The sequence below is a fragment of the Anastrepha obliqua genome, chromosome 1 (genome assembly GCF_027943255.1).
Source record: "Anastrepha obliqua isolate idAnaObli1 chromosome 1, idAnaObli1_1.0, whole genome shotgun sequence".
Lineage (NCBI taxonomy): Eukaryota > Metazoa > Arthropoda > Insecta > Diptera > Tephritidae > Anastrepha > Anastrepha obliqua.
The window spans coordinates 115,382,806-115,400,318 of NC_072892.1; the positions used below are offsets into that span (position 1 = coordinate 115,382,806).

A 17,513-nucleotide genomic window follows, 5' to 3' on the forward strand; every position below is an offset into this window, starting at 1 on the left:
AATAATTTACAAAAGGAAAAAAACAAACGCATGCTTAATTTATAATATCACAGTTAGGTATCTTGTGATTTTTCTCATACTCTTCATTTGGCCTTAAAGTTTCGCTGCAGCGGCAGCAATGTCACATCGTAATCACATTTCGCTTGGTTTGTCGATTTTGACTGTTTCGGCAACTTTTTCACCTCAACTAACGCAGGCTGTTTTAGCAGCGGCAAAAAGCCCATATTCGATTTGCGACCCGCTTCCGCACTCATTGCTTGTTCCACGCTGGCATTGAGAGAGTTCCATGATGCAGGCACCCAAAAGCAGCATAATAATGCGCTGAATACCAAATAAACGCCGATCACGATTAGTGTAATTACCAGCCCTAGCTGTAGGCATGGACAGACGCGGAAGAGTAGCGTGAGCAGCATTTTGACGCCTGGTGTAAGATCCTCAACGCCCTGTGGGAGACACCGAAGTTTGAATATGACAAAAAACTAGGCATCTCCTTTCAATTCACTTAGACTTACCATTTCAATCCAGAATATGGGTAATGCCATATTCTTGAACTGCGATACGTCTCGGTTATGCTTGACATTGCCCATCAGTAAATTTATTTGAAAGCGTGAACGCACTCTCATTGGGATGCCGAGTTGCTGCAAATAAAAAAAAAAGAAAAAATAGTATTATTAATATTTGGCATAAAACTTTAAAGGTTGGGTTTAAATAATGACCGAAAAGCGACTCAACAGGACCCAGCTTCGGCCAATTTCAGCCGAAGCAAATCTGACTATTTTAAGGGTCCAAGTTAAAAACAGTCATGACTACAAAAAAAATTCAGTATTTTTATGAACAAAAGAAGCCCATTAATTTCAGCTCATAGAATAGAGCTACGTCAAATGGGTACGATTTATAATGGATTCATTAAAAAACAGCCAGTAGTTTACGTTCGATGGCATTTCACGAACAGTTTCACTGAACAGTTCCATAATATATTTAAAGTAATTTCAATTTCAATACCAGTATTCAAAAAATTGTATAAAAACTAAAGGTTGATATAATTTCTCCACGAAAAAATTTAAAGAAATGTTCAGGCAAAGCTTGGTATCTTTTTTGGCCAAAGCCGAATGGTATCAGAACAGAACTTTTGTAGATGAATCAGAAGCCAGAGTTCGGTCGGTTTCTAGTTAGTTTGAGTTGGGCAGTCGATGATGAGATAGGCGCTTTTGAAGGCACAGCATGGTAAAATAACCCCTGTTCCTTGAAATTAGTTTGCACATAAAGTAAATATCGACAGGTGTCTGATATCCATCTAGTTGAGATCTTCAAGTTGCATAAAGAATTGTCCACCAGGCGCTTAAATATATATATATATATATATATTATAATTGGCGCGTACACCCTTTCTAGTTGTTTTTCCGAGCCCCTTCTCCTATTTGTGGCGTGCGTCTTGATGGTGTTTGACAAATGGAGGGACTTATAATTTTAAGCCGACTGCAAACGGCAAATATTTTTTTATGAGGAGCTTTTTCAAGACAGAAATACACTCGGAGGCTTGTCATTGCCTACCGAGGGGGCTACTATTAGAAAAAGCTTTTTCTTCATTTTGGTGTTTCACCGAGATTCGAACCTACGTTCTCTGAATTTTAATCACGCACCACCGTAGTCACGTTCGGCTACGGCGGCCGCGGCCATTATGATTTAAATATAATGGGTTCAGTAAAAAAGCAGTTTTTATCTTGTGCCATTTCATGCATTGTGTGCCTATACTTATGTTATGGGCTAGTCATGGTCTAATAATTTTATGTTATACTGAACACTTCCATAAAGTAACAAAGAAACACTTTCAATTTCAATTCTACTATTCAAAAAAATTTACAAAAACTAAAAGTTGATATAATTTTTGAACAAAAAATTTTAAGAAATGTTCGACCAAAGTACGGTTCTTTTTTTGCCGCAACCGAATCATAACCGAACTGAACTTTTGTAGACGAAGCAGAAGCCGAAGTTCGGTCGCTCTAGTTTGATTGAGTTGCGCAGTCGGCACTGACACAGGCTCTTTAGATTCCGCAGAATGGTAAAATCATCCCTATTCCTTAAAATCAATTTGCACACCAAGTCAATTTCGACAGGTGTTTGATATCCATGAAGCTCAGATCTTAAAGTTGCCTAAAGTATTGCCAACCAAGCGCTTAAATAAGGTTCAAAATAAATACATAAATAGCGCCATATAGGGGTAGAGAAAGTAATGTATGCACTTGGTCTCCATCCCCTCCACATTGTAAGAATTTGTATAGAAGTCATTCCTAAAAATCTAGCAGCTTATAAGCAATTCAAGCTAGAGGCGCGACGAGTGCCCTGTCTATTGAGAGAGAGAGCAGATATTTCATACGTTGTGCATTTAGTGTCGGCCAGAGCTGTCGATCCACTTGATAAGTAAGCACCGCACACCATGTTTACTGGCTAGTAAGGTGATATCTGGTACATCCAACTATATCTAAACCAAACTGGTGGGACAGTGTCTCTCTTCTCAATTTTGATGCTGATAAAGCCCTTAATTGTATATATTTTTACTACAATTACTTTCCTTTGAGCTCAAAAAAATAATAGTACCTCCTTCCTATTTGAGATTCTTGCGATTTCTAATTTAAAATAATTGCACTGCGAAGAATTTAATCTTGGGAAAGGAAGGGTGTATATCAGGCTAACTGCATAGTGTAGGCTACTAGAAAATTTGAAAATATTATGTGCAGTGAAAATTTGTCTAAGAAAACTATCAGACTACATTGCCTTCTGGAAAGCGACTGCTGTTGAAGATATTTTCGTGAAAGTATGCATATAAAGTTCTTTGGCATATTTCGAATAAAAGTGTTCAATATTTCGGTATCGATAAATATGATAATAAGTTCCTCGTTGTAGTTTTTTTTTTTTGTTATTTCCAGCTTCAAATAATGTATCGAAATGGATTGTCAACGGTCCAAGTGAGTTGTTTTAAAGACCGACTGCGACTGCGAAGTGACTGCGACTGCGACTTACCCTACATTGAACCGCAACTTGCTTTTTCAACCCTATATGATTTACTCGCAAGCCTTCCAGTGTGATTAAAAATTGTGGTTCGTTTTACTCACCGGTTGTATGATGATCTCAGTGCCATGCCTATCCTTATCAGGCTTCAATCCTTCGATATTTTCTAGCAGACTAGGTTCACCGTTGAAAAAGTGAGGAAAAGAAACCGCCATAGGAATATCTAAATGAGAAATTGGCGCTTCCTTAGTAAAAATTCCTTTCATTAGCTATATATATATTTTTTCTACTTACTGTAGTAGCAAGGCGCAATGTTGCCTAGTCCCTTTTTCAAACAACGCCTATTCTTGCAATAACACGATGTCTCCTCATCCCCCAAATCACTATCGAAAGCATTTTCCTTCAATTTGAATTTATATCCCTTGAAGCCGTTAACTGTCTCAGGGTGCGAGTATTGAATGGGCAGACTCCGGCAGAAAGCTTTGCGATATACTCGGAATGTTTCACCTTTGTGTATGTTTCGTGGAAAAAGAGTGCCATCGTATGTGCCCCGAAGTGTGTTGCAAGGCGTTTTGCTTCGGCTGAGAATGTCGGAGAAGATCTAATATTAACTTTATATGCAACTTTTTACAGCAGACACAAATTACTTGCGATCTTCGTGGTAGTCCCAATTTTTGAAACCCGTCATGCCATTCCAGTTATCAATAGAGAAGTCACGATCTGCTTCCTCAACTGCAACATCATCGCTCGCCATTTCCGCTTCTTTCAGCTTGTCCGGCAATTTCATTGTAACCACATTTTGGCCCTCATCGAACATCTACAACGAAAATATAAAGAAATAAAGAAGATCGTAAGTCAAAATTATTAATTCCTCTTCGTTTTTATGAACTTTTTATACTTGCAATAGAATATAATATTTTCATTTCACTCACCCTTTCCATTAGACCAAAACGCTGAAAGTGTATAACATTCGGCACCACCTTTGACGCCAAATGCACCAATGGATCCTCATAGCCCCATAAATAGTCATGCACTGTCAACTCCAACATCGGCTTCGAATTGAATTTCTTCGTCAGCGCATTCACAGCCATACTAGCGAAGAAGGAGTAACCAGCGGCCGCTGATATTACGCCCAAGTAGGGTATATTCGGTGCCACGATCTTATCAACCAGCGGATCACCAACAGAACGTTCGCGCACAAATCTCACAGATCGTTGCGGCGTATACGTGACAGTGTTGTTGCCGTTAAATAAGACATTTTGGTTCTCCAACAACTCCTGATATACATATGGGCCCGCCTCGACCACCTTCAATTTGGTATCGTGCCCGCCCATAAAGGCATCCACATTGGTAATATTGAACATGTACACACTTATAAACACTTCAAGCGGTGGTTTCAGCCACAAATTATAGAGTAGTGTGCCAGTCTTGAGGGTCAGTTGCTGTAAACAAAATTAAAAATATGAAAATTATCGCACGCATAAGAAGAGGAGAAGCACCAAAATAAAGCTTGATAAGTAATTATTTTTATGCTTCCAATACACTTACATTATCGACTAGTATCTGTAATGGGTCGATCGCAAACATCAGTATAGCCAGAATTATAAAAGCAATACCAACACTGCACAATTTGAGTATTCCTGAAACGAAATAAAAGAGGCGAAAAAGGGAAAATTAATATCACTTACAGTTTTAAATTATGAATTAGGTATATTTTAATTTATGATGACGAAATTGCTTGTGGGCATGCAATTTTGAACTTGGATTTTAGAAATTAACTTCTGCAACTGAAAGTATCGCTTCCCTTCAAAAAGCAGTGTAAAATTAAAACACGAAATTCTTTTTGATCCATTATTTTGAAAATAACAAAAATAGCGTCCCTATTAGCACAATGACTCACGAACTAAAGAATAGAATATCATGAAATTTTAGCAGCGGTATTTTTAAGATTAGTACGAACTGAAAAAGGGGTGAACGCAGTAAAATTAGTTCCATCTATAAGTTAGGCCCTGGACTCTTTAGCCCATTTTGAACTATTGTACTTATAGCTGCGATATTTTCGATACATTATTGGGAGAATTATTCGACATAGGAACATTTAGTGCTGAATCTATACAATACAATAAACACTATCTGTGGGAGATTATTAAAGAGAAGAAAAATCAGGCAAAATATTATATAATTCCAAATCTTGTTGAGTTCTCGAAGTGAACGCACCAATGGGGCATTTCTTGCGTAATTCGTACTGAGGGTATAAATAAAATAAATAAATAATTGGCGCTTACACTTCTATTAGGTGTTTACCCGAGCTCCTCCTCCTATTTGTGGTGTGCGTCTTGATGTTGTTCCACAAATGGAGGGACCTACAGTTTCAAGCCGACTCCGAACGGCAGATATTTTTATGAAGAGCTTTTCTATGGCAGAAATACACTCGGAGGTTTGCCATTGCCTGCCGAGGGGCGACCGCTATTAGAAAAATGTTTTTATTAATTTTGCTTTCACCGAGATTCGAGCCAACGACCTCTCTGTGAATTCCGAATGGTAATCACGCACCAACCCATTCGGCTACGGCGGCTACGGCTGAGGGTATAGATCTTTAGTAAAAAGGAAAATTATTATTTTCCCTATTTAAATTAAAAAGCTTGTTTGTAATATAATAAACACACAATTGTTGTGACCCTATTAAAAATCCTGCTTTAATCTCAATACAATTTTGATTTTTCTTTTACATTCTTGATTGACCAAGAGTGCTACGTTGTGTTCAGTTTCCAGGCTATGATGTTCTAATATGGCTTGGTAGTAGAAAAATATTACATTAAGGATCTAAAGTTAAGTTGAGGTGCTCAAATATAGAAGGAACAGTATTGAATTAGTTATAAAGATATGAGATTATGAGAAAAGTGTGGCAGAAAATTTAGATTTGTTATACTGATATATATTCATACTTCTAACTACCACCTGTCAATTTTTTTACAGCTCTTAAACTTTGATTAATTTGGCATTTAACCCATAATTGAGTTATTAGCGCATCACCACCTATTGCCACCTGTGGCGATGGCAATGACAATGGCAATGAAATTCGCCAACAGAAAACCGGAATTAAAAAAAATTAAAACTAAAGACTTTTTGCTTTCGTCGCGTAAGTCAGAAATTGTAAAACAAGTAAGTATTGAGATACGATTGAAAACCAACTATACGGAGTAAATAAATTAATTAGCAAACTAAACAAATAACTGCAAAATGGCAAATTTATATGCAATCACAATTGCAGCAAAAGAAATTATGGAAATATGCAAGACAAAAAAACACAAATAAACAATAACTACTCGTACAAGACAATCAAACAAACTCCACACTAACAAAAACAAATAAATCAGATTGGAACAACAATTAAGGCAACAACAGTGTGATTGGCAACGGTCGGGTTGGTAGCAGTAGCAGGAAAGTTAGAGCATTGAACCGAACGATTATTGTACCCGCACTTTGTTTGCTTATATGCATACGTAAATAGCGTATAAATGTATTTGTATGTATGTTTGTGTGTATACATACATATAAACGTGTTTTGTGCGCCCCGATGTCAGCAACACCGATCGAGGGTACCTGATAGTAGCGCCAACAATAGCTATTAGAGCATTGGCAGGCGCAACGGCAACAGCAACAGCAACATCAATAGTAACAGTAACAGCAGCAGCACCAACAAAACGACCAACAACAGCAACAGCACAAACGCATTAAACATCGAACAAGCAACAATCGCTGTCGGTGTCGCTGTCAATGTCAGTGTCAGACAATCGACAGCAATACCAACAGCATCGGAGTTTATTTCATTTGACAAATACAAGAAGCAGATTAATAAAATTGAATAATAACCTTGCTGCAACAGCAACAACAAAGCCACTCAATTGTCAATTATAATTAAAATTAGCGAAAAATTAGCGACATATACAATGAGTAATTGGCAAAATTGTTACTGTTGTATGGATTTTTCTTTTTTTTTTTTTTGTGTACGCACCCCGCAGGAAAATGTGATTACGTGAAGAATAATTAGAATTCTCAATGCTAATTCGACAAAACCGGAATAGATTGAGTGCTCTGGTCCCGTTAGTTACAGCAGCAGCATCAACAAATTTGTACTTATAAAATGCTGTTTCCATTGGTAAAATAAAGAGAATACGTCGCAGTTATGATCTGGTTGTGACTAGATTTTCATCACTTGCAAATAAACAAAGCTTTAGATCAATAAATAATTTACGCGATTGATGCAAACTTATTTTTATGTATATAATATTTCAGTTTTTTACATTTATTTGTTTTTTTTTTTTACATTTAGTTGTGTTTTTTCATTTATTTTCTTTTTGAAAAATTTAATCAGAAGAGTACTTTTGGGTATTGCTAACCTTCTTTGCTTTGCTAAGGCTAATCCGATCATGCGAGAGGCACAGTACGCATAAGATCATATTTGTTTAGGCGACAAGCAAAGAAATACCTAGACAGCTACAATACTGAATGCGTCGATCGTTTTTCTTACCTGGGTAGTATAGTTACAAATAAAAGTGACGCCGACCAAGGCGTTGCTATCCGAATTGTTAAAGCAATGTCGCGTTTAGTATGCTGCGCAATATATGGCGGTCAGGTCAAATCAGACAAATGACTAAATTGCGAATATTCAACTCTAATGTCAAGTCAGTGTTAGATTATGGTTCGGAATGCTGAAAATGTGCAAAATCTATTGGTCATAAGATCCGAGTCTTTGTAAATAAGTGCTTGTGGCAGATTCTAAAAATATGCTGGCCTGCTCGCACATCAAACGAAGAGCTCTGGGATCGAGCCAATCAAGTATGTGCAAACAATGAAATCAAAAAACGGAAGTGGCAATGGATAGAACACACACTTCGCAAAGGGAACAACTATTTTGCAAAACAAACACTAAGGTTCCCCTAATAAAACCTGGCGAAGATCTATTGATGTCAAACTGGATAGCAATGGGTATTCGTGAACTACAAAAAGCAGAGAAGCAAAAAATAGAGTTAGATTTATCGGGATTATCAGGACCCAATGCTTCACTGGGAGAAAAGTATAGCAATAAGTAAGTAAGTAAAGAAAGACCGAAGTTTGTTAAGCATCGAGATTGCTTTCTTAACGGTGAAAAACGAATCTTGGCATACAAATCAAAATGCTTCATTAAGTTCTTAATTAAATTACATTTACAAAAAAGAAGCCTTGACGTTTCGCGAAGGAAGAACATTAAGGTTTACTTCCGCTAGAGAAAACGGGATAGAAATCGATTCTGTGTCCAGTTTAACCACACGTATTATTTGTAGCTTAAGATGACTATTGTAGGGAGGAAAAAAGGCAAAAATATTTTTCAATAGATTCTAGCTTATCTGCAAAAATCTGGTAAAGCGAGTTCCAGACTGTCAAACCATATTCCAGTATCGTTGAAAGGAAGCGGCTTGAAGTTTCGTTTGAAGGCGAAATATTCCAGGATAGCTGGTTGTGCGTTGGGTTTGGGACCCGCCACTTAAAAATCGTCCCCAATGAAAAGAGTAAAAAAGCCTCGGATGAGACCTCCCTATACTGATGACGACCCCTGCAAACGAACTAAGGATTATGATTTGAGGGCATGCACCTGGAATGTCCGGTCCCTTAATGGGGAAGGTGCCTCTGCCCGGCTGGTTGATGTCCTCGTGAGAGTAAAGGCTGACATCACTGCCATCCAAGAGATGCGATGGACGGGGCAAGGTAAGAAAACCATAGGACCTTGCGACGTCTACTACAGCTGCCATGTAAAGGAGCGCAAATTCGGTGTCGGATTTGTTGTGGGAGAGAGACTTCGTCGCCAAGTACTGTCGTTCACTCCGGTGGACGAGCGTCTTGCAACAATCCGCATCAAAGCCCGTTTTTTCAACATATCGCTAATTTGCGCCCACGCCCCGACGGAAGAGAAGGACGATGCGACCAAAGATTCCTTCTATGAGCGCCTGGAACGTTCCTATGAGCGCTGCCCCCGCCACGACATAAAAGTCGTGCTTGGCGACTTCAACGCCAGGGTGGGCAAGGAGGGAATTTTTGGTCCCACAGTCGGAAAATTCAGCCTGCACAACGAAACATCCGGTAACGGACAGAGGCTGATCGACTTCGCCGGGGCCCGAAACATGGTAGTCTGCAGCACCAGATTCCAGCATAAAAAGATACACCAAGCTACCTGGCTGTCTCCTGATCGAAAAACGCGAAACCAGATCGATCATGTTGTGATAGATGGAAGACACGCTTCTAGTGTATTAGATGTACGCACGATCCGAGGACCCAACATCGACTCGGATCATTACCTTGTTGCAGCCAAGCTGCGCACCCGCCTCTGTGCAGCAAAAAACGTACATCTACCTACGCAAAGAATGTTCGACATCGAAAAGCTGCAATCACAACAGACAGCCAGAAGATTCGCCACTCGACTCTCACTCCTGCTCTCGGAGAGCACTGCCCAACACACCGGCATGCGCGAGCAATGGAGCCACATTTCTCGTTCCCTACGTACCGCCGCCGAAGAAGAAATCGGATTCCGGCGAGCCCGAAAAAACAATTGGTACGACGAGGAATGTCATGCTGCCGCAGAAAGAAAAGATGCCGCTTATAGAGCTACGCTGCGATCGGGCGCAACGCGAGCCATGTGGGATCGCTACAGAGAGCTGAAAAAGGAAGAGAGACGTATTATGCGAAAGAAGAAACGAGAGGCCGAAATACGTGAGTGCGAAGAGCTTGAGATGCTGGCCAACAGGAACAACGCCCGAAAATTCTACCAGAAAGTTCGGCGGCTTACAGAAGGTTTCAAGACCGGGGCGTTTTCCTGTAAGAACAAAGACGGCGAACTGGTGACTGACGTACAGAGCAATCTTAAATTATGGAGGGAACACTTCTCGAACCTATTAAACAGTGACAGCTGCGCATGTCACAGAGAAAGTGAAGATCCCGATACCCCAATCGTTGACGACGGAATTGTCGTCCCGCTACCCGATCATGACGAGGTGAGAATAGCGATAACGCGGCTAAAGAACAACAAAGCCGCGGGCGCCGACGGACTGCCGGCTGAGCTATTCAAACATGGCGGCGAGGAGCTGGTAAGGTGCATGCATCAGCTCCTATGCATAATATGGTCGGATGAAAGCATGCCTGCCGATTGGAATTTAAGTGTGCTCTGCCCAATCCATAAGAAGGGTGATCCTGCAATTTGTGCCAATTACCGCGGGATTAGTCTTCTAAATATCGCCTATAAGGTTCTAGCGAGCGTATTGTGTGAAAGGCTGAAGCCCACCGTCAACCAACTGATTGGACCTTATCAGTGTGGCTTCAGACCTGGAAAGTCCACCATCGACCAAATATTCTCAATACGCCAAATCTTGGAAAAGACCCATGAAAGGAGAATCGACACACATCATCTTTTCGTCGACTTCAAAGCTGCATTCGACAGTACGGAAAGGAGTTACCTGTATGCCGCGATGTCTGAATTTGGTATCCCCGCAAAACTAATACGGCTATGTAAGATGACGTTGCTCAACACCAGCAGCGCCGTCAGAATTGGGAAGGACCTCTCCGAGCCGTTTGATACCAAACGAGGTTTCAGACAGGGTGACTCGCTGTCGTGTGACTTCTTTAACCTGATGTTGGAGAGCATTGTACGAGCCGCAGAACTTAATCGCTCAGGCACAATATTTTATAAGAGCGTACAATTGTTGGCGTATGCCGATGATATTGACATCATTGGCCTTAACAACCGCGCTGTTAGTTCTGCCTTCTCCAAACTGGATAAAGAGGCAAAGCGAATGGGTCTGGTGGTGAACGAGGACAAAACGAAGTACCTCCTGTCTTCAAACAAACAGTCGGCGCACTCGCGTATCGGAACCCACGTCACTGTAGACAGTTATAATTTCGAGGTTGTAAAGGACTTCGTCTATTTAGGAACCAGCATTAACACCGATAACAATGTCAGCCTTGAAATCCAACGTAGAATCTCTCTTGCCAACAAGTGCTACTTTGGACTAAGTAGGCAATTGAGTAGTAAAGTCCTCTCTCGACGAACAAAACTAACACTCTACAAGACTCTCATCATGCCCGTCCTAACGTATGGCGCAGAAGCTTGGACGATGACAACATCCGATGAAGCGACGCTTGGAGTGTTCGAGAGAAAGATTCTGCGTAAGATTTTTGGACCTTTGCACGTTGGCAACGGCGAATATCGCAGACGATGGAACGATGAGCTGTATGAGCTTTACGACGACATAGACATAGCGCAGCGAATAAAGATCCAGCGGCTACGTTGGCTGGGTCATGTCGTCCGAATGGATACAAACGCTCCGGCTTTGAAAGTATTCGATGCGGTACCAGCTGGTGGTAGCAGAGGAAGAGGGCGGCCTCCACTGCGTTGGAAAGATCAGGTGGAGAAGGACTTGGCTTCACTTGGTGTGTCCAACTGGCGCCGGTTAGCACGAGAAAGAAACGACTGGCGCGCTTTGTTAAACTCGGCCAAAATCGCGTAAGCGGTTATAGCGCCAATTAAGAAGACTTTATGAATATTTTTTCTTTTGAAGCCAGTTTTGTGATTGAGTTAGAACTTCGTAGCCACTAACCCAAGGGCATGCAATTTTGATACAAAAAATATTCCTCAATGCTAAGTCCGAGTTTAGTCAAAATCAAACAGGCAAACGCAAATACAAAAATTCTAAAAATAGTCCAAATGAATTCTATTACAGTTTTATTATAGTGCAGATAATTACATCGACCCAAACCTGTCGCTTTACGTTTCATAAGATTATATATTTAAATAAACATTAACAGAAAGGAAACATTAGCAATAAATATTATACATATTTTCAACCTACGGCGGTCAGCAAAGAATCTTCCACTCTTCGTAAGTGTTTACAGATTTTAAATCATACAATCATTAAGAACTAAAAACAATACTAGTTAATAAATATGCAAGGCATTTTGTAAAATACTTGTTATACGACAGTTTTATGTACACATATGCACATATCAAGTAAGTATGTATACCTGTATGTATACCGACTTGATTTGCTTGCGGCAAAAGATCCTTGAACATGACACTGTGATGTATTGAAATATGATAATCAAATATTTGAACTTGCGTAAACACATATTGACATAGTCACATATGTATGTGTATGTATACATACATGCATATATTTTTGATAAGTGCAGAACCACTGCTGACAATGCGGCCATTGTGGTCAATGAACAGGTAGTTTATTTTTATTTGTGTTTTAGCTGAAACAATGAGACTCTTTAAAACAGAAAAAAAAACGAAAAAATAAAGATCTAAAATTGTCAAAACCATCAAAAATAACCATCAACCAATATCAAAGCAAAAGCCGTAAACAATTACGCAAAGCGCAACTAATTTTGGTTACTATTTAACATTGTTTTAAACAAAATTCGATTTACCTAATTACTATTTCTCATACATACAGTAGCAGGCAAAAAAATGCCTTGCTGAAAATAACGTATTTCTATCTAATTAAAAGTTTCACCTTTTTCAATTGACGACTTTCTTGCCAATTTTTGTTTCTTCCAAGGCCGGACCCTAATTTTAAATGAAAATTTTCCTGCAACAATCGAAAAAAGCAAGGCCCTTCGAATTTATTATTTATTATTATTATTTAGTCAAATGAGGAAAATTCTTACTGATTGTAGAACAAAATTGCTTAATACCATTTAGAAATAATCATATCATAAGCCATGGACAGCTCTACAAGGAAGGATCCGATTCAGGAGCATCATTTAACTCAGCTAGGACTCTAGTCAAAGGAGCAAATTTGGCATATTTGTATCTTGGAATTCCAACATAAGATATCGGGGTCCGTTGCAGATTACGTTTGGAAATATGATAGCTAATCCTTTGAAAAGGGTAAGACAATTAACTGAATTATTCAGAACACGAACAATAAAATGGCAGGTGAAAAAGGTGCAACTACTAAATATAGGCTTACATTTTTTATCTGACAAATGGCAAAGTCAGTGAGGCTCTTTGGAAGCAGAGAGAAAATTAATAATATTCATCAAATATCATTGGCATGATGCGACCTTCAAATTAAGACAGCGTATTCAAGTACAGATTTTACGAAAGAAATGTATACAATTTTCAGCGTAAACTTAAAATTGCATAAATTTCCAAACAATATAATTAATAAGCGTAATGAAGCTTATTAAATCCTTAATTTCAGTTGCACTATTTAGAGATAAACCTGTTTCATGATAACTCATGCGTAGGGAATTGAACTTCATAGTAAAAGTATCAGAGCATGCCAGTACTTATTCACATTTAGAAGCAAGAGTACAAGTTTGTAGTGAATAAAACTCAGCTTGAAGAATAATGGAATCATGAAAATATTTAATTGCAGAAAATCCATGAGATCATCTGTATATAGTAGAAATATAGATGATGACTAACAAGAACTAATGTCACTTATGATTAAGATAAAGGTCCTATGCTATCCGAGGACATCAGGACTGCAGTAAGTAAGTAAGTAAGATAAACAGCAGAGGTCCCAATATGTTTCCTTGAGGGAATCAGACGGCACGGTAAATTGTTCAGACGAGACATGGTCAAAAGTAACCACACAATGTCTATCGCTCAGATAAAATTTAATCCGCTCGCCCTGTTGGTTTGAGCAAATGAAGCTACTAACTTCGAATAGCAATTTCTCTTCGTTTCCACGACAGCCGGTTCTACGTTACCGAAACGACCCGGATTTATATCCAGCCAAGGACTGTCATTCCAGCAGCATTCCCCGTATGTAAATATGGGGAATGTTTATGCTGCTACAACAACAACAACAGCAATTTCTCTTTAACACTGAAAGATTTTGAATATCGTGGGCACTTTCGCAACCGGTCTGTAATTGGCACATTATTCTTGTTATCGCTTTTGAAAATTGGTTCTAAAAACTCTTTTCCAGTCAGCAATAAATTCACGGGTGATAATAACTTAATAAAAATGATTTTTAAAAGTTCACTGTGTGAAGAACATCGTTTAAGAAATTAGCTGAAAGACCATCTACATCCATATTTTCAGATGATTTTAAGGATTCGATATCACTTCTATCTTTTCACTAGATACAAGAGCATACACGCGTCGAAACTAGAAGGAAAAGATAAAAAAGAGAAGGAAAGAGTTCTGCGAAATAAAAATAGTTTAATTACTGACACGCAAAACACCCATAAAATGTATGTATGAGACAAAGTGCTCGAGTTGTCTTGTCGTGCCAGACAACTTATCTTAGTTAATCCTCATCTACACCCTTCTAAGTCTTGTTCGACCTTGTAAAGAGGAGGGCGAGTTGCAGCTGCAGCCGGAAGTATTGCGTTGTAACATTGATACACTGATGAAGTTGAAAAGAAAAAACAACACCAACTAAATCGGTATAAAATTCCTAATTCACTATCATTTCCTGCTTCACGCTGCATTTTTTAAGCTTGCCACTGTACATGAGTGAGTACTACTTGCACACATTTTAACATAACGCAAGCATTCAACCGAAATTTTGTAGCTGGCCCAATTATGTCTACACATATCCAATGTCTCATCTTGCTTGCATTACTGTTGGTGCATATTATGATACACACACACACTTACGTATTCTAAAGCAACATCAATTTTACGATGCGGATGCATCCGGACTGCAATAAAAGCGTAGACCAAGATTGTTGACAATGAACTGCTTTTCGACAATGAAACACTTGATTGTTGATTGTGGCTATTTGACAAGCAAAGGCCAACAATGCACGCCTAAAATAAATATTCATGTACACCAGTTGATTTTTATGTTATTCGAACTTATGCAACTGCAGTCGAGCAGAAATTTGAGTGTTGGGGAGGGTTAAGAAAATATTCAATTTCAACAAAACACGTGAATGAGTCAAAAAAATCACACAAAATCAAAAAAAAAAAAAAAAAAAAACAAAAATCACTGATGCAGACAGAAAAGGGCGTGAAAAGGTATACATACAAAAAAACTACCTAAAAATACAGTAATTGAAAGAGAGGCCAGCAATTACGTAAATAAACTGAACCTAAAATACATCAGAAATCTAGTGAATTCGGTTAAGTATAACCTTAAATCACTGGAACAAATACACATAAATATAACTTTTTTCTTTCATAGCCAGCCATTGGTACCGCCCACTTTTGACTTGAACAATTGATAACATAAAATCTACTAAAGGCATGAATATGCATGAGGTTGTCTACATATGAACCGTAAGTAAACCTTGTAAACTAATTTTGTTTGTGAATAACTTTTTTACTAAATAACAAACAAAAAACAGATTTTGAGTGATGGTTATCTTTATTTTGACTTTTACGCGCTCCATTGCGCTCTGTTTATATACTTCAGCCGTCTAGTTCACAAGCGTCAAATATGATAGGTATGCAGACTAATGTCAGCAAACACACGCCGCAGCCAAATGTTTAATTGGGCTCTTACCTTTGCTCTGGAATTACACAGTGCAACAGTCTCTTTGGGCGCATTAATTCCAAGATGAAAGTACTAGACGAAATTAAAAACTTCCAACGCTCATTCTCATTCTTAAGACAATATTTTTATTTATTTAATTTACTTCAGAAAAAGCATTGAACACGCACAATTGAGTGAAATACCTAGTTTCACAAATTTAGTAAAATTTCACGGGTTATCAGAAACATGAATTCACTTTTTAGATATCAAAAAATATACCAATTAGTTATAACCATCTGATTTATTTTCTTTAGACTTTCCTCTTCTTCATTTACACATTTTTTCTGGTAACTGTTTTTCTGTAGAATTTTACGTTTTTTTCCTTGTAAGCTCCTAGTGAAATGTCGCTGAAAATATTCCTCCAAAATATTTTAACCCACTAACCGAACTTTCAAATTCATTCACCTCTTCATAAAAAAGTTAGTGAATTAAGACGTACTATAAAACTACTTCTCATAAAACTTCATACTTCAAACTAATTATTTCACTCAGATATTTCAGCATTTTAGCTATTTTTTCCACTTTTTCAATTCACAGTTTTTTGTAGTTGATAGCACTGACAAATGAATGTATACGAGGTGTGTTCGAAATTATCGCGAATTTTGTGTTTTTTCAAAAATTATTTATTTATTCATTAATATCTATTTTGTCCCCTTCAAAGTAATCCCCATGAGCTATTATGCACTTGTGCCAAAGTTTTTTCCAATCTTCGAAGCACTTCAAAAAATCATTCTTTTATCTTGTTCAGCTCCTCCTTCGATGCCGTCTTTATCTCGTCAATCGTAGCGTAGCGTCGTTCTTTCATGGGGCTCTTCAGTTTCGGGAACAAGAAAAAGTCACAAGGGGCCAGATCTGGGGAATACGGTGGCTGTGGCATCATTAGTGTGTTGTTTTTGCCAAAAAGTCGCGCACAAGTAACGATGTGTGACCAGGGGCGTTAACGTGATGCAAGAGTCAATGTTTTTTCTTCTACAAATGCAGGCGTTTATGGCAGATTGCTTCTCGCAAATTGCGCATAACTTGCAGGTAATATTCCTTATTGACTGTTTTACCCTGTGGCAAGAACTCATGATGCACAACGCCCTTGCAATCGAAGAAAACGGTAAGCAAAACTTTTACATTCCACCGAACTTGGCGCACTTTTTCGGTCTTCGTTCGTGCGGCAGCTTCCATTGAGATGGCTGAGCTTTGATTTCCACGTCTTAACCAGTTATGACCTTCTGGAGCAAATTTGGGTCGTCGCGGACAGAGTCCAACATCTCATTAGCAATGTTCATGCGATGCTGCTTTTGGTCGAAATTGAGTAATTTTGGTACGAATTTTGCGGTGACCTGTCTCATGCCCAAATCATTCAAAAAAATCGAATGGCACGAGCTAATCAATATGTCTAGGTCCTCAACAACTTCTCTAACGGTGATTCGACGATTGGCCAATACCATTTTCTTCACTTCATACACTTTGTCGTCTGTTGTTGAAGTGTTCGGACGTCCGGCACGCTTTTCGTCATTCATATCTTCTAGGCCTTCTGAGAACATTTTGTACCACTGAAAACGTTGCTTTGGTCTAAAGTAGCTTCTCCGTATGACACAGTCAGCATTCGGAATGCAGCCGCGCACTTACTTTCGTTTTTCACACAAAATTTGATACAGGTTCTTTGAACCATCATTTTAAATAGGTAAAAATCGAAGACGAGCCGAAACACGTGCAAGCGAAGCAGTTGTCAACAATTAACTGAACATTCAAAATGGCCGAACTCGGCGGCATGAATGAAAAACATGAGTACCAACATATCGCAACAAAGAAATCGAAATTCGAATATACGTAAGCTGCGAAAATTCAAAATTCGCGATACTTTTTAAACACACCTAGTACATAATCATGAAGCTTTGTGAAGTAAATTAAATTAATAAATAAAAAAATACCAGTCTAACGGTTAGACGCGATAGAAGTGAAACCTTCCGTAAAACAAACTGAGAG

The 17,513-nt window shown here is 38.7% G+C and overlaps 1 protein-coding gene across 1 annotated transcript; it reads right to left on the reverse strand.

The window, feature by feature from the left end:
* Window positions 1–70: 70 nt before the first annotated feature.
* LOC129236777 (scavenger receptor class B member 1) lies at window positions 71–17,071 on the reverse strand. The gene is made up of 9 exons (XM_054870994.1): window positions 16,973–17,071; window positions 5,224–5,251; window positions 4,555–4,646; window positions 3,939–4,448; window positions 3,654–3,823; window positions 3,301–3,587; window positions 3,111–3,229; window positions 513–638; window positions 71–443 (listed from the first exon to the last, which is right to left on the reverse strand). The coding sequence occupies exons 1-9, from the start codon at window positions 17,069–17,071 to the stop codon at window positions 84–86; spliced, it is 1,791 nt and encodes a 596-aa protein (XP_054726969.1). The 3' UTR covers window positions 71–83.
* Window positions 17,072–17,513: the final 442 nt, after the last annotated feature.